This window comes from Hypanus sabinus, chromosome 30, assembly GCF_030144855.1.
Source record: "Hypanus sabinus isolate sHypSab1 chromosome 30, sHypSab1.hap1, whole genome shotgun sequence".
In the NCBI taxonomy this organism is placed as follows: domain Eukaryota; kingdom Metazoa; phylum Chordata; class Chondrichthyes; order Myliobatiformes; family Dasyatidae; genus Hypanus; species Hypanus sabinus.
In genome coordinates, this window is record NC_082735.1 from 6,343,979 (window position 1) to 6,366,306 (window position 22,328).

Here is a 22,328-nt window from a genome sequence, read left to right on the forward strand (position 1 = left end):
TTTCTTTTTTAAACCATCAACTTTGGATAAGGCTTTCCTAACATGGAAAATTAAGGGAATAAAAACTTTTTTAGATTTGTTTTTACAAGACTGTTTAATGTCTTTTTCACAGATAATGGATAAATATGATATCTCCAATACACATTTTTTCAGGTATTTAGGAATTTCTTACATGATTTTTTACCAAATTACCCCTTAATCTGCTCTTCAAATTTGGCTTATGTTATTTTTCAGTTTAAATCTTTTCAAAAATGATTAATAGCTATAATTTATAAACAGTTAATGAATGCTCACTTAATGATAGGGTTCAATGCTCCTGGGAAGTAGAACTTCAACATTCACTCTCAGATAACCAATGGAGTAAAATTTATTATTTAGTTAACAATTCATCTATCTGTGCATGCCATATTTTAATTCAGTTTAAGATAGTACATAGGGCCCATATGTCCAAAGATAAATTGGCGTATATTTTTCCTGATATATGCCCTATTTGTGATAGATGTAATGCAGAAGTGGCTACTCTAACCCATATGTTTTGGTCATGTGTAAGTTTAAATAATTTTTGGAGGGATGTGTTTGGAATATTATCTAAAGTTATAGATATGGATGTTCAACCTAATCCACTTACAGCAATTTTTGGGATTTTCCCAGAGGAAGCAAGCAAAGTGTCTGCCTCCGCCCAACATGTGATAGCTTTTTCAACTTTACTGACTAGGAGAGCTATTTTGCTACACTGGAAAGAATCTAACCCACCTACAGTTTTCTATTGGCTCTCTTCCATCATGTCATGTCTAAGCTTGGAGAAAATTAGAAGCCAGCCATTTGATACATCTTTTGATTTTGAACAAGTCTGGCGACCCTTTATTCAATATTTTCACATGATTTAATTTATCTTTATTTATTTATTTTTCTTTATTCTCTTTGGAGAATATCCTTGTCCATGAAGGTTCGGAGATGACTGGAAGGATGTACTTTTTTTTCTCCCTCTTTTTTTAAGTTTATCCTCATTTGGACTGCCCAATCTTTCTTTTTCTTTCTTTTTTTTCTTTCTCTCTTTTTTGTTTTAGTTTAGTTAGTGGGGTTTTTCTATCAATAAAATTTCCAATCTTTTTTTTTACAATTGCTATGAGGAGTTGTAATTTCTCTCTGACCATTGTATATATAACAGCATAATATATTACCTATTTGAGTTTGATATTATATGCTTTTTGTCTTTAATATTGCTGTTTATGTCTTTTATATTATCTACTTGTTAAACTCCTCTTTCGATTTGTATTTGCATTTTCTTTATCTGAAAATCAATAAAAAAGATTGAAAAATGAGAAGTTATGGGGAGAAGACAGTAAAATGGGCCAGAGAGGAGTAATAAATCAGCCATGATCAAATGGTGAAGCAGAATCAGTGGGCCGAATGGCCTACTTCTATTCCTGCGTTTTAAGGTCATGGATCTGGAGGCTGAGAGAGGGAGAGGGAGAGAAAGAGGAAGGAAGATCGGGGGGGAGAAAAGGGGAGAAAGGGAGGGGTAGAGAGGGGTGGAGAGAGGGATTGGGGAAAGACGGAGGGTGGGAGAGGGGAGAGAGGGGCAAGACAGGGGAGAGAGAAGGGGAGAGGGGAGGGGGAAGGGGAGATGGGGAGAGGGGAGAGGGGAAGAATGAGAGAGGGGGAGAGAGGGGGAGAGAGGGGAGGGAGGGGAGAAAGAGGGGTAGAAAGAGGGGGAGAGTGAGTGGGGGAGAGGGAGAGAAAATGAGAGTAGAGAGAGGGCAGGAAGAGAAAGAGAGGTAAAGGTAGAGAGATAGAGAGGGAAAAGAGAGGAGAGAGGTATAGAAAGAAGGGAGGAAGAGTGAAAGGGGAGTAAGAGAGAGTGGGAAGGAAGAGAATGGGAGAGAGATCAGAAATAATGGTGCGAGATTGAAAATTAGGGACAAAAATGGAATTCAGGCTGTTCTACAAAGCTTCTGCTTCTGTTAAAAATGTCAGGTTTAAATGCATTCTCCTTGTGAACAGCCTGGTGGGGAGAAGGCTGTGATGGGGCCAACAAACACTCAATGCCACAGCTGCTATTTGTGGAGGGGGCCGTTAGGCATGGGGCCACCCATCAAGCGCTGGGGGGAGATCCACCAAAGCCCTATGCAAGAGAGAAGGAGGAATCCATTTGGCCCCGAGTTATTCCATCAGATCGGAACCATTCCACAACAATCCCAGACTCCAAACTTTGCTCAACATCCCAGGACACACTCATTCAGCAAATACCCATCGATCTTTAATTGTGAAACATGCAACTGATCCAGAATCTAGCAGTCTTTAGAGAAGCAGCACCTTCTCTGTGGGAGGTATAACATGAAGCAAAGCAAAGGCCATCTCTCTTTAGCTAACGAGGCATCATATTAAGCAGCAGAATCTCATTAGCTGCAGATGAGTAGTTGAGTCATGATCTCTGTTTCTATTCAAGTCCACACACTGCACAAAACAACCTTTGAAAGTGTGGGGAGGCAGTGATGAAGGGGAGGGTGTGGAAAGAAACAGGTGGGAGGGGAGAAGCTTTAGTGTTCCATACAGGCATTTGTTATACTGCAGAAAGATTCTGCGAACAAAATTAGATTGGAAGTCTTCAATGCCTAATGCAATCAGCTCTTGTCCACGATACCAGCAATTTTTCATAAATCACATATACTCTTTGAAAAGCAATCATCAAAACTCTCCCACTGGTGGAAGAAACACCAACCCCGACTACAGTGAACAGATACTGAGAATAGAAAAACTGATTTCAATTTGTTTTTACTGTACTTTGGTCATCAGAGAACAGACAGCTCGCCTCCATCTTATACAGTCTGGGTATTTCTGTCAGTCCTTCTCAATCCTTGTCTGTTGATAATTCTGGTCTGTGACTAGGACTTTTAGGCCATCGGTTCAGTGCATGGAGGGACCAGAGGGGCAGAGGCATGGTCAAGTGAAGGTGCCTATAATATTTCTCTGTTCAAATTCATACTTTGCATGATAGTTGAGCATTCTTCGGTCTTGCTCCACAACTTCTTCCTGAGGAAGGAGGGACAGTGAAGAAGGTCCATTTTGTAGCCGTCTCAGCAGTAGTGTAAAAGGATTACCACTTAACATTGTGCTGCCCTCACAGAGAATCAGAAGGGATCAAGGTCAAAGTAATTTTATTATCAAAGTACGTATACACTACCTTGAGATTCATTGTCTTGCTGGCGTTTACAGGAAAATAAAGAAATCTAATAGAATTTATGAAAAACTTCACATAAACAAAGGGCAACCAACAACCGAAATGCAAAAGGAGACAAACTGTGCAAACCAAACTAACAACCAAATAAATAAACAATACTGAGTCGAAAAGGCGCCTGTAGGTTGTGGAACTAGCCTGGAGATTATGTGAATGAAATTATCCACAACAGTTCAAGAGCAGCGTGGATAACTTTGCACCATTTGTAGAGTAATAACTGTTTCTGAATCTGGTGATGTGGGATCTAAGGCTCCTGTACTTCTCGCCCGATGGTGGTTGTGGGAAGAGACCATGGCCTGGATGGTGGGGGTCTTTGATGATGGATGCTGTTTTCTGGTGGCAGCGCTCCTTGTAGATGTGCTCACTGGTGGGAAGGGCTTTGCCTGTGATGGACTGGGTTGTATCCACTACTTTCTGTAGACTCCTGGGCATTGGTCTTTCCATACCAGGTCGTTGTGATACTCTCCACTCCGCATCCATCGCTCTCCACCTCAGCTGCCCGTCTTCTGACACTGAGCCTGGAGAGATCTCTAGATATTGCAATCTACAGAGACGCTGCTGTGGCTGAGAACCGGATGAGAGAGGTGATAAGTCCACCTCATAAATTCAATGTTGTGCTGAGACTTGTGGAGTATGGAGTACATTCCGATGGTTGCTGGCAACAGCAGCAACATCACAGTCAGTACAAGAATACACTGAGTTTTAACTCCTGCGGAGGACACCTGGACAAATAGCTAAGTGCTGTGTGGGTGCCATATGTCACTGGAGCTCTTGAATAACTTAACTTACTACAGTTGGGGGCCTGACAGTGGATGCAATATTACAATTCACAGAACATGGAACTGAGTGACTGACAAGCAAACGCCAAGAAATCACAAGTAACAAAACAGTGCCCAGCATCAGACTGTGTACGTCAGATTGTTAGGAACTTATTGTAAGATGTGGGAAATGTTCCAGGTATTTCTAGAACAGAAGGAAAGTTATTTCTGTGGAGAAATTACTGGGAGCAAGTTAACAATCCGTTAAAAAGGCCAGACTGTTGGATAAGATTGCTTCTGATGATGATGAGACCTAAATTAGGTTATTCAGGCATTGCAAAAATATTGACCCTCCTTTCAATGAAGTTGCTGAGAAATTGCCAGACCATTTTGATAAGTTTTCATGGGTCATAAATTTGCAATTTGCAATCAGGAGGCCAGGACTGGTAATCAGTGACTACATTGCTGAGCTAAGAAGTCATCACGGCTGCGACTTGAGAGACTGGTCTGTGTTACTGAGGACACCAGGCCCTCAAGGTTCAAAGCTGCCTGAACACCTGGGGAAACATTGTTCTGGGCAGAAGCCGGAAGTGCACACACTGGTTAGTAGTGAGTGTGAGACACAGGTGCCATGACAGCAGCTTGAAGTTCACCAGATTGGATGCACAGGGTGATCAGTGAGAGAAAAGTCCCACCATATCGTAGCCAGCTAATTCCTGGGATGAAAGTTTTGCTTTCATGATCAGCTGAAGTTGGATCGATGTTCTTGTTAAAAAGAAATGCTGGAAGAATTCAGCAAGCCGAAGTTCAAAGTTTGAAGTACATTTATAATGGAAGCATGTATACTGTACACACCTGAGATTTGTCTCCTCACAGGCAGCCACAGAACAAAGAAATCCAACAGAACGCATTAAAAACAGGCTGTCAAACCCCCAATTTGCAGAAATCAAAAGCAAATCATTCAGCAATAAGAGTAAGCAAATAACACTTCAAACTGAAGATCACAGAAGCGAATCCACAGCCATGAAGCCAGTCACAGCCAAACCAGGAGCTTGATGGTCGCAGGCCACAGCCTCGGTTCAGCGCAGAGACAAGTAAAACTTGCGGAGCAGCGAGCTGAACACTGGCCCGTCCCTTGCCTCCTGATCTTCTCAGTCTGGCCCACACATAAATCAGACGAACAGCAAGTTCCTCTCTCAGGTCCGGCCCACCACTTTCATTCAGCCCGTACCCAATCTTCTTAGTCTGGCCCACTCTTAAATCAGACGAACAGCAAGTTCCTCTCTCAGGTCCGGCCCACCACTTTCATTCAGCCCGTACCCGATCTTCTCAGTCTGGCCCACACTTAAATCAGACGAACAGCAAGTTCCTCTCTCAGGTCCGGCCCACCACTTTCATTCAGCCCGTACCCGATCTTCTCAATCTGACCCACTCTTAAATCAGACGAACAGCAAGTTCCTCACTGTCAGGTCCGGCCCACCACTTTCATTCAGCCCGTACCCGATCTTCTCAGTCTGGCTCACTCTTAAATCAGACGAACAGCAAGTTCCTCTCTCAGGTCCGGCCCACCACTTTCATTCAGCCCGTACCCGATCTTCTCAGTCTGGCCCACACTTAAATCAGACGAACAGCAAGTTCCTCTCTCAGGTCCGGCCCACCACTTTCATTCAGCCCGTACCCGATCTACTCAGTCTGGCCCACACTTAAATCAGACGAACAGCAAGTTCCTCTCTCAGGTCCGGCCCACCACTTTCATTCAGCCCGTACCCGATCTTCTCAGTCTGGCCCACACTTAAATCAGACGAACAGCAAGTTCCTCTCTCAGATCCGGCCCACCACTTTCATTCAGCCCATACCAGATCTTCTCAGTCTGGCCCACTCTTAAATCAGACGAACAGCAAGTTCCTCTCTCAGGTCCTGCCCACCACTTTCATTCAGCCCGTACCCGATCTTCTCAGTCTGGCCCACTCTTAAATCAGACGAACAGCAAGTTCCTCTCTCAGGTCCGGCCCACCACTTTCATTCAGCCTGTACCCGATCTTCTCAGTCTGGCCCACTCTTAAATCAGACGAACAGCAAGTTCCTCTCTCAGGTCCGGCCCACCACTTTCATTCAGCCTGTACCCGATCTTCTCAGTCTGGCCTACACTTAAATCAGACGAACAGCAAGTTCCTCGCTGTCAGGTCCGGCCCACCACTTTCATTCAGCCCGTACCCGATCTTCTCAATCTGACCCAGCACTTAAGTCAGACGAACAGCAAGTTCCTTTCTCAGGTCCGGCCCACCACTTTGATTCAGCCCGTACCCGATTTTTCCAATCTGACCCAGCACTTAAATCAGACGAACAGCAAGTTCCTGTCTCAGGTCCGGCCCACCATTTTGATTCAGCCCGTACCCGATTTTTCCAAACTGGCCCAGCACTTAAATCCAGCAATGGCCAAACATTGGGTTATTCCCAGCTCTTGGGCCCAGGCCCCACCACCTCGATTTGGCCTTTACCCGCCATGCTGCAATCATCCTTCACCTTCAAGACTTCCGTTCACACCGCAAAAATGCAAGATCGTACAAGCAGTTCAAAAACTTGACTCCGAATGGGAAGTTACAGGCTACCGATTGTAGTGATCATTTACCAGAAAAAGTAGGTATGCTGCAACTGTACAGGGTACTTGTGAGGCTGCATCTGGAGTACTGTGTGCAGTTCTGGTCTCCTTACTTGAGGAAGGATATACTGGCTTTGGAGGCGGTGCAGAGGAGGTTCACCAGGTTGATTCCAGGGATGAGGGGATTAGACTTTGAGGAGAGATTGAGTCGCCTGGGACTGTACTAATTGGAATTCAGAAGGATGAGAGGAGGTCTTATAGAAGCATATAAAATTTTGAAAGGTATAGATAAGATAGAGGCAGGAAAGTTGTTTCCACTGGTAGGTGAGACTAGAATGAGGGGACACAGCCTCAAGATTTGTGGGAGTAGATTTAGGACTGAGATGAGGAGGAACTGCTTTTCCCAGAAGGTGATGAATCTGTGGGATTCTCGGCCCAATGAAGCAGTAGAGGTGACCTCAGTAAAGATATTTAAGACAAGGTTGGATAGATTTTTGCATTGTAGGGGAATTAAGTGTTGTGGGGAAAGGGCAAATAGGTGGAGATAAGCCCATGGTCAGATCAGCCATGATCTTATTGAAGGGCGGAGCAGGCTCGACGGGCCAGATGGCCGACTCCTGCTCCAATTTCTTATGTTCTTAGTTAAAGTTGTGTTTGGTGCCAGCAAGTTATTCCTGTGCTTCACTCATGCCATCTTAATCCAGAAACAAACCCTCTCAGGAGGAGAGGTGTGGTGAAGGGATGGAGAATGGAGGTGAGCGGAGGGGCGGCAGAGAAAGAGGGGCTGACCTGGGTTTGTGGGGATGTGGGCAGCAGATGGGAGTGGAGGTCAAGGGTAGGGCCAGTAGCATTTATGAAGGAAAACAGAGAGCTGATGTTTTGGGTGGAGGCCTTTCATGTGTAGAGGAGAGACAGCCAAAATAAAAGGTGAGAAAAGGGGTGGAGGAGGTGTTGACAGGTGATAAGTGGATTCAGGTAAGGAGATGTGATAGGCAGATGGGGGAACAAATGGTGGGAGGAGATAGTGACAGAGATGGTGGAGGGATGAGTGGAGGCAACAAACAGCTACAGATGGTGGTATGTGATAGGAAAGGAAGAACCAAGTGGGGGGCATTGCATTGTTGGCACTTAGGAACAATGGGAGGATTGTACAGGTGATGGACAGGTGGAGTTGGTGGGGAAAGAAACCAGGTGATGAGTTTGCGTTGGATGGAGAAGGGACTGAGCAGATCAGGAGAAGAGAGAAAGGGAACAGAAGGAGAGCAATTGACTGGAATTTAGAGAGTTCAATGTTATATTTGTAGTTTTGATGAATGAGGAGTGACCTTATTGAAACTTAACAGTCTCAGGGCTGTTAGATATCAAGATGTTTTCTCAAATTGGAGAATCTCAGTTGAGGGAACACCATTATAATGAGATGGTCATTTAAAACTCTGATATGTAGGAAGTGTTCAGAGAGGATGGTGAAATTATGGAATCCTCCCTTTGAGAGGGCTCAGAAGGCTGGATCATTTGGGGTATTTAAAGTGTAAATGGACAAATTTTAGAAAGACAGGGGATTCAGAGTTTTGGGTAGTTGGTGCAGAATAGGAGATGAGGTCTGGGACAGATTCACCATCATCATATTGAAAAGTGGTGTAAGCCTGACAGGCCAAGAGGCCTATTTCTGCTCCTATTTTCTGGTGGCTTTATTTTGCCAGAGAGGTGTCTGGTTTCTGTTCATTCAATGTGGCTCAAGTACGGTAGAGAGGGACACACAACAATCGCTTACAAGAACAAAGATGGGACACCGTGCTTTGAAAGCAGCAACCCCCAGCCATGCACTGACCTAGGAAAATAATCTAAGGGCGTAGGATGAAAGTTGCAAAGAACTCCTTCTGAACTGTACCATTTGCCATGGGTAGCAGTGGCAGAGAGAATGCAGGGGATTCCAAACTAATAGCAAAATGGGAAATGAGCAAAGGGAATGGCAACTCACACATGCAGCCATGGGAACTGACCAAAGAGAAGCCATGGAAGATACCAAGTAGACTGTTCAACCCCTCAAAATTGCTCTACCATTCAATGGGATCCTCATTACTTCACCATCCACATATCCATCTCCTTTGCCGCAGCAACAACTTGTCACTCAACATCACCAAATCCAATCTGATTATTGACTATAGAGGAAAGAAATTGGGGGGTCTATGAGTCAGTCCCCATTTGGAGATCAGAGGGCAAGAAGATCAGTAGCTCTAAATTCTTGGCCATCATCATATTAGAGGGTCTTTCCTAGGACCAGCATGTAAGTGCCATTACAAAGAAGACCGCACCTCTATGTTCTTACAAGTGAGCCTAGATTCAGCATGTCATCTAAAACTTTGACAAACAAGAGGAATCCTATCCCTGGTGGGGTGGCAGATGGACGGGGTGAGGGCAGGTGTACGTGAAATGGAAGAGATGCGGGTGAGGGCAGCGTTGATGATGGAGGAAGGAAAACCCCTTTCTTTGAAGGAGGAGGACATCTCATTAGTTCTGGATGAGGAGAGGGAGGAATTGAGAGAAGGGGATAATATATTTACAAGTGACAGGGTGGGAAGAGGTACAGTCCAGGTAGCTGTGAGAATCAGTGGGTTTATAAAGGATAGAGACAGAGAGATCAAGAAAGGAGAGGGAAGTGTTGGAAATGGACCGGGTGAAAATTGAGGGCAGGGTGGAAGTTGAAGGCAAAGTTGATGAAGTCAATAAGCTCGGCAAGGGGGCAGGACGCAGCACCAATTCAGTTGTTGATGTTGCGTAGAAGGAGTTGGCTTGGAACATAAGACTGTTTCACGTAGCTGACAAAAAAAGCAGGCATAGCTAGGACCCGTGCAAGTGCCCATGGCACACCTTTTGTTCGAAGGAAGTGGAAGGAGCCAAAGGAAAATTATTGAGTGAGGGCAAGTTCTGCTATAAGGAGGAGTGGAGGTGGAGGGGAACTAGTTCAGTCTGGTGTCCAGAAAGAAGCTGAGGGATTGGAGGCCTTCCTAATGGACATCCATAGTGAAAATGAGATGACCAGGGCCAGGCAACTTGAAAAGGTCAAGACTGTGTGAAGTGATATCGATGCAGGTAAGAAGGGAATGAACCTGGGGGGAGGGGTGGAGGGGAGCATTAAAACACAGTTGAGGTATGCAGATATAAGCTTGGTGGAGCAGGAACAAGCAGAAGCAATAGATCTACCTGGACAGGCAGGTTTGTGGTAGGAGGTAGAAACGGGAAGTGTGGGGTAAGGGAACTATGAAGTTTGCGGCAATGGTTAGGAGATTCCCAAAGTTAATAATGTCAGTGATCTCAGGATAATATATTGTTACATATATGTACTTTGATAAATGATTTACTTTAAACTTTGAACTTTAAAATCCAGAAATCTATTTATCTTTTTTTAAACAAAATCAGTGATTGAACGCCATGTGATCTCCCCCTTAATCTGAGATGATGGTCTTGGTTCTCAACTCAGGCAGCGAAAACATCCTTCCTGCATCTGGACCCTACCACACCCACAATGGAATCACCTCTCAGTCTTTCAATCTGTCTAAAATATTCCCAGACTCACATGGTAGCACTTCAATGAAGGACATGGATCCTGAGGATGTAGGGTGCAACAAGAGAGGAGAGAGAAGAAAGATAGGAAAAAGAGAGACAGAGAAAGAGAGAGAGAGAAACAGAGAGACAGAAACAGAGAGAAACAGAGAAGTGGAGGGAGAAAGACAGACAGACAGAGAGAGGGGCACAGAGAGAGAGATTGGGACAGAGGGAGAGAGTGAGTGAGAGAGAAAGACTATTTCAACTAGGCAACTGAGTGTGGGTATGAATTTAATATTCATCTCAAAGGCACACAATCTCAATCACTCGCTAGGGCAGGACAGAGCAAGCAGCCACATTGGATCACCACCACCTGCCGGTTTCCCTCCAAGTGACAAACCGTTTTAGACTTTGAACTGCTCTGGTACTCCTTCATAAACACTGCATTAGGACCAGGGAAACCACACCCAATATCAGGTGAAAGCAACTTCATGACACACAACGAATACTCGCCACCACCTTCTCAAGAAGTAGTGCTGGGCCTTGTCAGCATCATCTGCATTGTGAACAATATTTTGTTATTGTAGTCCATCTTGCTATAGAAGTATTTGTGTGAAACAGGAAAATATCACACTGCCAGCACAAAGTGTGCTGGTGTTGACTGGCCTTCACTCACCATCAGTACAGTGAGCCTCTCTTATTCCACCGATGGGATAGCGGTGAAGGAAGGAAACGGTAGTAAAGGACAGGGAGTGTCTTATAATGAATAAGATACTTCCTAGGTACATTCAGCTGACTGCCAGGCATTGTGGACCTCACTGAAATCCAGTTGGATGCGTTTCAGTAGTTACAGTTGAGGGGATCTGTGTTGTCTTTATGACAGTTATTTAGTTTATAATATTTTCGCTTAGTAATTCATTTGTTAGTATTTTCTAGTTAGAATTAGAAGTGTTTAAAGTATATTCATTGCCTGTAAAATATATCGGCATGTGATGACGTCACATCCGGTTTCGCTGCGTCTTGTGGGAAAATACCGGTTTGAGATCGACACGAAGGTGGGGGCTCACCACGAGGCAGACCTGAGCAGGAGTTGTTTTGCAAGCAGTAGAAATCGCAGTGAGCAACGCTGTAAGTTAATAGATAATCGATATGTTGAACCAAGATGTTAACGCCGATCCTGTTAAAAGTAACGACGGTCGATAATGTTTATGTTTTCGTTAGTTAAAGAATTGCGGATAGTTTGCATTGAAGTGTATTTAAAGTAGTCAATGGCGTAGGTAAACTCTGCCTGTATACTGCACCTTAATGTAATGTAGTTATAGTCACTTTTACAAGTATTTACAATGGAAATGTGATATTAAGGAAGGAACAAATACTGTATCAATCTTGTATTGTTTTATCAACAGTTTTCACCATATGTTAATGTGAAGAGTGAACAGTAAATGGTTAATCTTACTGCGACCTGGTTTTCATTGACTGTGGTTTATCTCGGTGTTTAATTCAGCATTCACTTACACCCAAACGAGAACGTAACAGTGAAAAAGCAGCATTATCAGGTGTTTCAAGTGTTGCAATGTCATCTCGATCCAGCATCAAGTCGATGCCGCCCAGTGACAAGGGCAGTAGAGCGACATCAAGTAAGTCCACCCATGCAAGGGCCAAGGCAGAAGCCGCCAGGGTGCGACTGCGCTACGCCAGACAAGAAGCAGATTTGAAAATGGAACAGGCTGCCAGAGAAGCCAGAATCCAGAAGGAAAAGGCTGCCAGAGAAATGGAAGCGGCCACCAGAGAAGCCAAAATCCAGAAGGAAAAGGCTGCCAGAGAAATGGAAGCGGCCGCCAAAGAAGCCGAAATCCAGTTGGAAATGGCTGGGAAAAGAATCACACGAACAGGTGAGACGCATACATTCAGTATACATCAACAAACCCGAGCTAGCCTTAAGCAAAGCGTGGGAGAGACTTCAGGAGGGCTATGGGGCCCCCGAAATTATTGAAGCGGCGCTATATCGACGTCTGGAAAACTTTCCTAAGGTGTCAGCCACAGATCACATTAAGTTAAGAGAATTCGGAGATCTACTCATGGAGGTCCAAGGCGCCAAAGAAGATGGCTACTCAGCTGGTCTAGTATACCTAGATACTCCATCCGGGATTAGACAAGTCGTGGACAAACTTCCATTTGGGCTGCAGGACAGGTGGCTGCCCATTGCTTTAGAATACAAGGAAGACCACGATGATCGATTTCCTCCCTTTAAGCTCCTCACTAGGTTTGTGTGCAGGGAGGTGAAGAAGTGAAATGACCCTAGCCTCGCGGGTCCAGGAAGCAGTACGATTTACACCAAGCCAGGTAGATCCTCCTCGAATGTTTTCAACATTGATAAACCCGTCTCAGTGCTCAAGACTGAAGCCCTTACGACTAACAATGACCCTAGCAAGTATTGTCCATTGCATAACAAACCTCACCCCCTCAAAGGATGCAGAATGTTTAGGGAAAAACCCCTTGAAGAGAGCACGCCTCTTCTCAAGGAGAAAAGAATATGTTTTAGATGCTGTTCCTCAACCTCTCACCTCGCCAGAGAGTGTACGATCGCCATGAAGTGTCCGGAATGTGATAGCATTGATCACGTCGGGGCCATGCATCCCGGCCTGAAACCGCAAACCGACAACGCTCCTTCACCCCCACAACAGGACGGCGGGGAGGGAGAGGCTCACTCTAGGTCAACAGTTGTCAGCACGAACTGTACAGAAATTTGCGGTCAAGCTCAGTCAAGCCGTTCTTGTTCCAAGATCTGCCTCACTTAGGTGTACCCTAAAGGAGCCAAAGACAAGGCCATCAAAGCCTATGTGATTCTGGATGTTCAGAGCAATCGCTCATTAGTCAGTCCAGAGTTTTTTAAATTGTTCAACATTGAGAGTGAGCAGTTCCCATCCTACCTCAGAACTTGCTCAGGCAACATGGAAACCCAAGGAAGGAAGGCAGAAGGCGTCCAGATCGAGTCCCTGGATGGTAAAGTTGTCATCTGTCTCCCTCTGCTCTTAGAGTGCAATGAAATCATGAATAACCGCACTGAGATCCCGACACCAAGTGCGGTGCTACACCAGCCACATCTCCACCACATCGCCAAACACATCCCAGAACTGGATCCAAAAGCAGAAATACTCCTGCTATTAGGAAGAGATGTTCTCTGGGTGCACAAGGTTAGACAGCAGGTCAATGGACCACACGACGCCCCCTTTGCGCAACGCCTGGATCTAGGCAGGGTGGTGATAGGAGGGGTGTGCCCTGGCAACGTACACCAACTGACGGTTAACACACTCAAGACCAATGTGCTAGAGAGTGGCCGCCATCCAATTTTTCAACCCTGCACAAGTGTCCTGTGCATTAAGGAAGCACAACAAGACGTTAACAAGCGTAAAGTAACTGACAAGATGCTGGGTCAGTCAGTTTTCGTTCAAACTGAGCATGGTGATAAACTTGCTCAATCAGCTCAAGATGCCATTTCCTTAAAAACAAAGGACACCAAGGTCTTCAGAGATGAAGCAAAGAATGAGGTCGCCCCATTGCCTTTCAGAGAACCCCGCCAGCGCTCACTAAATAACAAAGAGCAGGCAGTCAAGCGGTTCATGTCCTTACAGAAAACCCTCAAAAGGAAACCTGAGATGCAGCAACGCACCCGATTGACCCACGAGATACTGTGCACCCTAATGGCAGAGGTCATAGCCATTATAAACACATGACCACTCCTACCTGTGTCTTCTGACTCAGAAAACCCCTTCATACTTTCGCCATCAATGCTCCTTACGCAGAAGGCAGGAGCTCCCCCTCCACCAGGAGACTTCTCAGACAAGGATTTGTACACAAAGCAATGGAGACAAGTCCAAGCTCTGGCAAATCGATTCTGGTCTCGCTGGAGACTGCTCAGGGACAAGCAAATCGCCCGTAACAGCTGGCCAATGGCCAGAATCACTGCTACATACCCTAGTGGGAATGGACATGTCAGGAAGATCGAGTTGAAGACTACTGACCAAGGCGATGTGAAAATTTACCAGTTACAGAAGTTATTCTACTTCTACCTAATGACTGATTAAAAGACTAAGTTTGTATTCTGTTCATTGTGACCTTACGAAGGTCAGGTGGGGAGTGTGTTGTCTTTATGACAGTTATTTAGTTTATAATATTTTTGCTTAGTAATTCATTTGTTAGTATTTTCTAGTTAGAATTAGAAATGTTTAAAGTATATTCATTGCCTGTAAAATATATCGGCATGCGATGACATCACATCCGGTTTCGCCGCGTCTTGTGGGAAAATACCGGTTTGAGATCAACATGAGGGTGGGGGCTCACCATGAGGCAGACCCAAGCAGAAGTTGTTTTACAAGCATTAGAAATCGCAGTGAGAGCAACGCTGTAAGTTAATAGATAATCGATATGTTGAACTAAGATGTTAACGCCGATCCTGTTAAAAGTAATGACGGTCGATAATGTTTATGTTTTCGTTAGTTAAAGAGTTGCGGATAGTTTGCATTGAAGTGTATTTAAAGTAGTCAATGGCGTAGGTAAACTCTGCCTGTATACTGCACCTTAATGTAGTGTCGTTATAGTCACTTTTACAAGTATTTACAATGGAAATGTGATATTAAGAAAGGAACAAATACTGTATCAATCTTGTATTGTTTTATCAACAGTTTTTACCATATGTTAATGTGAAGAGTGAACAGTAAATGGTTAATCTTACTGCAACCTGGTTTTCATTGACTGTGGTTTATCTCGGCGTTTAATTCGGTGTTCACTTACACCCGAACGAGAAGGTATCAGGAACTATCAGCCAGTATTAAACCGCTTTCCCTGACTGAGATAGTGCCACAGCAGCTTTGAATTTCTCCTGGGCAAGCACACAGGCCCTCAGTTTCCTACTGGGTGATTCACATATCAATGGGAAGAAAACTGAATTCTTTAATATCAGATCACTTGTTCCCCCCTCTGTCCTTTAACTCTCTCCTCCTGATCTACGCAGTTCCTCCTACACCCACTCCTGTACCCCCATCACCCTACTTTCCCCTTCTCCACCTGCCCATCGCCCACATACCCCTCACACTGTTTCCCTTCTCCCCACTATCCCTCCTGTTGTCCCCAGATCCCTCCTCTTATTCGAACTTCACCTTCCTCTCCCCTCCTCCATCTGCCCATTGCCCACATACCCGTCACACTGTTTCCCCTCTCCCCACTATTCCAACCACCTTCCTCTCCTATCAGATCCCATCATCCCCAAACCCTTCTCATCTCCAGCTATCAGCTCCCAACCTCTGCTAGAACTTCTACCCTTCCCTCCTCCATCTGCCTATCGCCTGCCAGCTCTTTCTTGTCACCTTTTTTGACACTGCCTATCACCCCTCTATCCTTCAATCCAGACAAAGGATCTCAACCTGACATGTTGGCAGTTGCACTCTCCCTACACAGGTTGCCTGACCCACTGATTTTTTACATCTTCCTTATTCTCCCTGATTCCAGTGTCTGCACTCCCCAATTTAACCGTGTCAATGAACATATTATTAGAAGTAATGACTTTGCAATGGATTTTTTAAAATAGCATTGTACAGCTTGTACATCATCCCCAGCCTCCTGTGTAAAAATTTACTTCTCGACTTACTGGTCTGGTTGAGGTGAGTTGTACTTTTACTCCACTGCGACAATCCAACGATGGCCACCATCTTGGCACCGAGACTGGATCTCCTCTTCTTAATGGCAGTATCCGTCCCCGGCTCCTGCCCGCTGGTGCTACTCTTTTCTACGTCGTACATCTCCCCACTTATACTGGAGCTCCGCAGGACATTCCTTGCTGCTTTGCCCGTGGCCCCGTTGTACATTTTGTTCCCCGGCTGCTGTGCTTCTTCGCCGTGTGAGTCCTCACTGGCTCTTTTCACAACTGTTCAAATAAAAGACAACAGATCATTTTGATTTGTGTGTGCTTTTAACCGAAGTTCAGCACACTGAAAACCCTGGGCTCAGAGGAGGGTCAATGAGCTCTCTGAGGTGAGTGGTAGCATAATGAGAAAGGACAGGTGAAACATTAGCACAACAGACTAGCAGCCCTTCATAAATCCAGCATAATCACTGATCTTTCACCTCTGTCATTGTACTCTGAGTCAATGTACATTGGATGTTCCAGCTTCTGTTGGTTCTATGGTCCTACAAGGGTTGGTACAGCCCCCTTCCGAAGCGTATTGGGAATGGCTTCAACAGAAAATGCCATTAAAAACACATTAAAAGGTGATCCAGAGGGTGCAGCTTGGCTGAGTTGTTGGTAAGGTTGTATTATCCCATGGTTGGACCAGAGTGTAGAGACCTCCCCTGTGCTGTACGTGTGAAGTCCCTGCCCCTGGAAACGGCCAGGATCACAGAGAGAGGTTCATTCCATCTGTCCTCCTAGTGATGAACAGAGGAGTTGTGGCTGTCTGTGCAAAACTATCTTTTGTTGAGTTACAAAGTTTGGAATGGCACTGTGAATTCTGTCCTCTCACAGCGTGTCTTGATGTAACAGTGATCTTTAATGAGGTAACAGGTGAGAACACAGCTCTTCATCAAGCCAAGCCTGATAAGGTGTCAGGGGGTTGAACTGATGAGGGTAGGAGGCAGGAAAAATGAGCTGCTAGACAATGCGAGGCCTGGGTCTCAACAGTCTGTAAATCACAAAGATCAATAAAGGAGAGGAAGACCATTTCAGAATCTCTCTCCCACAACATGTAACTGTCTGACTGCTGTTTTTATTGGTCCTTTACTAGTTTGTACAGGACAGGCATTTGTGGTTTAATTCGACCTCGCTGCTGACTAATGAGTTTTCCTTTACGCTATATCTCAATTTACGCTAGATGGCAAGCAGCAACAACCTGCATTTATATGGTCTCTTCAACATCACAAACTGCCTCAATTGATTTAAAGCTATAATTATCAAACAGGATTTATTATCAGGCTACACAACCAGATGGTGTCCGAAGCTCTGACAGGGAGGCTTCTGATACAATGCAGCCTAAAGCGGAGGAGGATTAGGGGAGGGAAATCACAGCAGCGGCTGTGATATCTGTAAGCTCAGCCACTAATAGTGCTGTGGCTAAGGGGCCAGAACACTGGTATCCTAGAAAGTGGAAGCTAAAGGTTTAGCAACACAGATGAAAGGCTGTGAAATCCAGCATAGAGTCATAGAGCGCTGGTGGTCCTTGCCAACCAAGATGCCCCTGCAAGCCAGTCCCATTTCCCTGCAGTTATCCATGCGGATTTCCTCCGGGTGCTCCGGTTTCCCCCACATTCCAAAGACGTATAGTTAGGGTTAGTGAGGTGTGGGGATGCTATGTTGGTGCTGGAAGCGGGCTGCCTTCTCCACAAACCTCAGACTGCGTTGGTCGTTGATGTAAAACGACACATTGCAATGTTTCAATGTAACATGCGACAGATAAGGCACATCTTTAGCATCATTAATTTAGCTCATGTCCTAAACCTTCCTTATCTATGTACCTATCCAAATGTCTTTTAAAAGTTGTTATTGTAACTGCTTCATCCACTTCCTCTGACAGTTCATTCCATGTACACACGACCTTTGGTCTGAAAAAGCTGCCTCATAAGTTCCTCTTAACGCTGTCCCCTCTCACCTTAAACCCACGCTTACTAGTTCTTGAATTCCTGGACCTGGGATAAAGACTGAGTGCATTCACTTTCCCTGTCATGATTTGATACACTTTGTAAGATCATTTCTCAGTCTCCTAGCCTATCCAACCTCTCCCTATATCTCCATCTCTTAAGTCCTGGCAACATCCATGTAAAACTTTTCTATACTTCTTCCAGTTTAAAAACCTTTTTCCAGGGGACCTAAACTGAACACAACACTCCAAGTATGTCCTGCACAACTGCAACATAGCAACACAACACCTCTACTCAATGCCCTGAAAGGTGAAGGCCAGGGGGCCAAAAGCCTTCTTCACCACTCTGTCTACTTGTCACACTGCTTTCAGAGAAACACATACCTACACACCAGGGTCTCTCTCTTCTGCAACACCACCCAGGGTCCTATTGTTGACTGTGAAAGCCCTGCCAAGGTCTGACCTTCCAAAATGCAATATCTCACACTTATCTGAATTAAATTTTGTTTACCCAGCTGATTAAGATCCCTTGATAGCCTTCTTCTCTGTTGATGATGTTGTCTCCTTTGGTGCCCAGGAAGGAAGACATAAGCAGGGGAGGCTATCAAGCACTCAGTGGATCAGACTAACTTCCAAAGGTCTTAGCTAAAGGCTGTTTTCCTTCTCATCGACCTCCAGGTGTCCCGTCTGGCTTTACTTTGTGGTGGGATGCAAAACCATGAGTCCCTAATACCAGGGAACAGATTTAGACCATTCAGCCCATCGAGTATGCTCTGCCATTCCATCATGGTTGATTCATTATCCCGCTTAACACCTTTCTCCTGCCTTCTGTCCATGACAAACCATGAACCTACACACCTACCCAATGACTTGGTCTCCACAGCTGTCCGTGGCAATGAATTGCACAGATTCATCACCTTCTGCCTAAAGAATTTCCTCCTCATCTATGGTCTAACAGGACATCCTAAGTCATGGACTAGTGGGCTGCCCCCTCTGGTTCCAGACCTCCCCCACTAATGGAAACATCATCTCCACTTCCTCTCTAGGTCTTTCAGTATTCAGTAGGTTTCAATAAGATCCCTGAAAGGCTAACGATGAAAATCAGGCAGGCAGTCTGACTAGGGCATACGCACCATGCATAAACACACCTACATACAGTTCTCTGCATCCAGCTGAAGTCAGCCTGATTTACCTGGTAGAACCTCAGTGACCTGCAGCTGGGAGTTACCTGGAGACCCTGCACTAACACTGGATGGTGTGATGAAGTTCCCTCCTGACCATGCACTAGCTTCGTTCCCGCAAACAGGAGGGAGGGAGGAATCTGCTTTCCACATTCAAAACAGCTTCATGTTTGTCTCAGACAGCAAGGAATTAGAATCAGGTTTAGTATCAGTGGCATATGTTGTGAAATTTGTTGTTTTGTGGTAACGGACATTGCAATACATAACGATAAATTACAATAAAAGTACATATACAAGGAAAATTAAATGAAAGAAGTAGTGCAAAAAGAGAGGAAAAAATGCTGAGCAAGTGTTCATAGGTTCATTGTCCATTCAGGAACCTGATGGCAGAGGGGAAGAAGCTGTTCCTAAAACATTGTGAGTGTGTCTTCATGCTTCCTTTTGTTGATGGCAGAAATGAGAGAAGGGCATGTCCTGGTTGATAGGGGTCTTTAATGGTGGATGCTGTCTTTTGTAGGTGTCCTGGATGCTGGGGAGGCTGATGATGGAGTTAGCCGAGTTTACAACTTTCTGCAGCTTTTTCCAATCCTGTGCAGTGGCCGCTCCAAACCGGATGGTGCTGCAACCAGTTGGAATGCTCTCCACAGTACACCTGCAAAACTTTGAGAAAGTCTTTGGTGACATACCAAGTCTCCTCAAGCTTCTAAGAAATTTAGTCCCTTCTTTGTAATATGTTGGACCCAGGTTAGATCTTCAGAGATGTTGAGACCCAAGAAATAGAAACTGTTCACTCTTTCCACTGTTGATCCCTTGAGGAGGACTGGTGTGTGTTCCCTCAACTTACCCTTCCTGAAGTCCACAATCATTTAGTCTTTCTGATGTTGAGTGCAAGATTGTTGTTGCAACACCACTCAATCAGCTGACCTATCTCGCTCCTGTACGCCTCCTCGTCACCATCTGAAATTCCACCAACAATATTTGTGACATTGGCAAATTTGTAGATGGCGTTTGAGCTGGGCATAGCCACTCAGTCGTGGGTGTAGAAAGTGTAGAGCAATGGGCTAAGCGTGCATCCTTGAGGTGTGTCAGTGTTGATTGCCAGTGAAGAAGAGATGTTATATCTGATCTGCACTGACTATAGTCAAGGATCATGGTGCAGAGGGAGATACAGAGACACAGGATTTGGAGCTTGTTGATTAGAACTGAAGGTAAGATTCTGTTGAATGCAGAGCTGTAATCAATAAACAGCAACCCGACATAGGGATTGCTATTGTCCACCTGATCCAAGGCCAAGTGGAGAGCCAGTGAGACCTATTGTGGTCATGGTCAAATTGAAATGGGTCCAAGTCCCTGCTTAGGCAGGAGTGGAACATGGCCATGACCAACCTCACATCATCACAGTGGATGTGAGCACTACTGGGCGATGTTCGTTGAGAGATCTCACCCTGCTCTTCTTAGGCACCTGCAGTACTGTCACCCTCTTGAAGCAGGGGGAAACCTTCAGCTGCAGCAGGTTGAAGATGGCCTTGAACACTCCTGCCGGTCTGTTGGTACAGGTTTTCAATGCCTTACACCAAGGTGGCCCTGATCCTCTTGAAAAATGTTCTGACACCAGCCTCTGAGACGGAGGTCACAGGGTCACCCCACACTGCAGGGATTTGCAAATGTAATTCTATTCTCCCTTCCAAAGCATGCATAAAAGGTGTTGAGCTCATCTGGGAGTGAAATATCACAGTCATTCATGAAGTTAGATTTTGCCTTGTGGGGAGTAATGTCCTGAAAACCCTGGCAGAGCTGATGTGTATCCAATTCCGTCTCTAACTACAAACAGATTTTTTGTTTGCTCTTAAAAGAGACTTCTATATGTTATCACGAGTGAATCTGCAGATGCTGGAAATAAATAAAAAACACAAAATGCTGGCAGAACTCAGCAGGCCAGACAGCATCTATGGGAGGAGGTAATATCGACGTTTCGGGCCGAAACCCTTTATCAGGTTTCAGATAGAAACATTCTATATGTTATTCCTGGACTTCCTGCATGGTTCTGGGTCACCAGCCTTGAATACCACAGACCTAGCCCTCAGGAGACTATGAATCTCCTGGTTCATCCATGGCTTTTGGTTTGGGTGTGTCCAGTATGTTCTTGAAGACACAAACTCAACCACGCAGGTGTCAAGAAGTCGGTAACAACTGTAATGCATTCATTCAGACATGAAGATGAATCCCAGTATACTATCCAGTCCATCTGCTCAAAGCGGTCATGTATGTAAGCGCTCCTCCCCCTCTCTTGACTATACCCATACCTTCTTGATCCTCACCACTGGTGCTACGGTCCTTAGTCTCTGCCAATACGCCGGGAGTAGAAGTACAGCCAGGTGATTGGACTTTCTGTGGGATGGCATAGTAAGTGCTCGAGATGGTGGTGTAACTATGGTCAAGTGTGTTGACTTCTCTGGTTCCACAGGTGATATGTTGGTGATAGTTGTTGGGAGATTTCTTCAAGCTGGCCTGGTTGAAATCACCCACAGTGATAAGTAAGGGATCTGGATGCCCTTGTATGTAACTGCTGATCACAGTGCCCAGCTCTTGCCTGACGTGCACTGTACACCACTACTAGGAGGAAAGGAGGGAGTGGGTGTTGCACAGAGGGTCAGGGGCACATTGGGTGTGGATGGGGCTCCAGGTTGGAGCTGTCTGAGAAACACAGGCCTTTAATAGAGCAGCTGAAAATCCAGGTCAGCTGGTGGGGGATGGAGATCGGCTCCAGAGTCTCTGTGTATATTAACGCAGAGTGCTGCAGTCAGGTTCCCTGTGGGCAAGACAACACAGCACAAGAGAAACACACAGCAGCAGCAGTATTCTGCTGAGCAGGACTTTCTGAATGTGATAGAATAGGGGCATGGAGGAATGCCACAGAGATGGTGTGACCCTCTTGAGGTCCACTCCCTCCTGCATCTCCCAGTCAGGACTTGCTGAGTAATCTGCTTTGTTACTAACTCTTCTGATCCATCAGGGATTTTTAATTGTGCAGTAAATTAAAACAAAACTTTATGCTATGCCAAATATTCATGGCAATCACCACCAGGCTCAACGACAGCTTCTAACCGACTGCTACAGGACCACTGGATGGTCCCCTAAATCAATAAGATGGACTCAACTTCTCTATCTACCTCATTGTGGCCCTACAACCTATTGCTTGCCTGTGCTGCACTTCCTCTGTAACGGCAACACTTTAAAGCACTACAGCACAGAAACAGGCCCTTTGACCCATCTAGTCCATGCTGACCTGCAGGGTTGTCAACCCACACGTGGAACATAGCCCTCTATACCCTTCATATCCACGTGCTTATCAAATTTATAAAGTCATACAGTATTTATTCTGCA

At 45.3% G+C, this 22,328-nt stretch overlaps 1 protein-coding gene across 1 annotated transcript in view; it reads right to left on the reverse strand.

Moving 5' to 3' along the window:
- Positions 1-22,328, reverse strand: part of rims3 (regulating synaptic membrane exocytosis 3) — a 304,991-nt gene that overhangs the window by 233,739 nt on the left and 48,924 nt on the right. The window contains exon 2 of the mRNA XM_059954273.1: positions 15,783-16,058. Coding sequence (XP_059810256.1) covers positions 15,783-15,999 — 217 coding nt within the window. The 5' untranslated portion in view covers positions 16,000-16,058. The remainder of the gene's footprint in view (positions 1-15,782; positions 16,059-22,328) is intronic.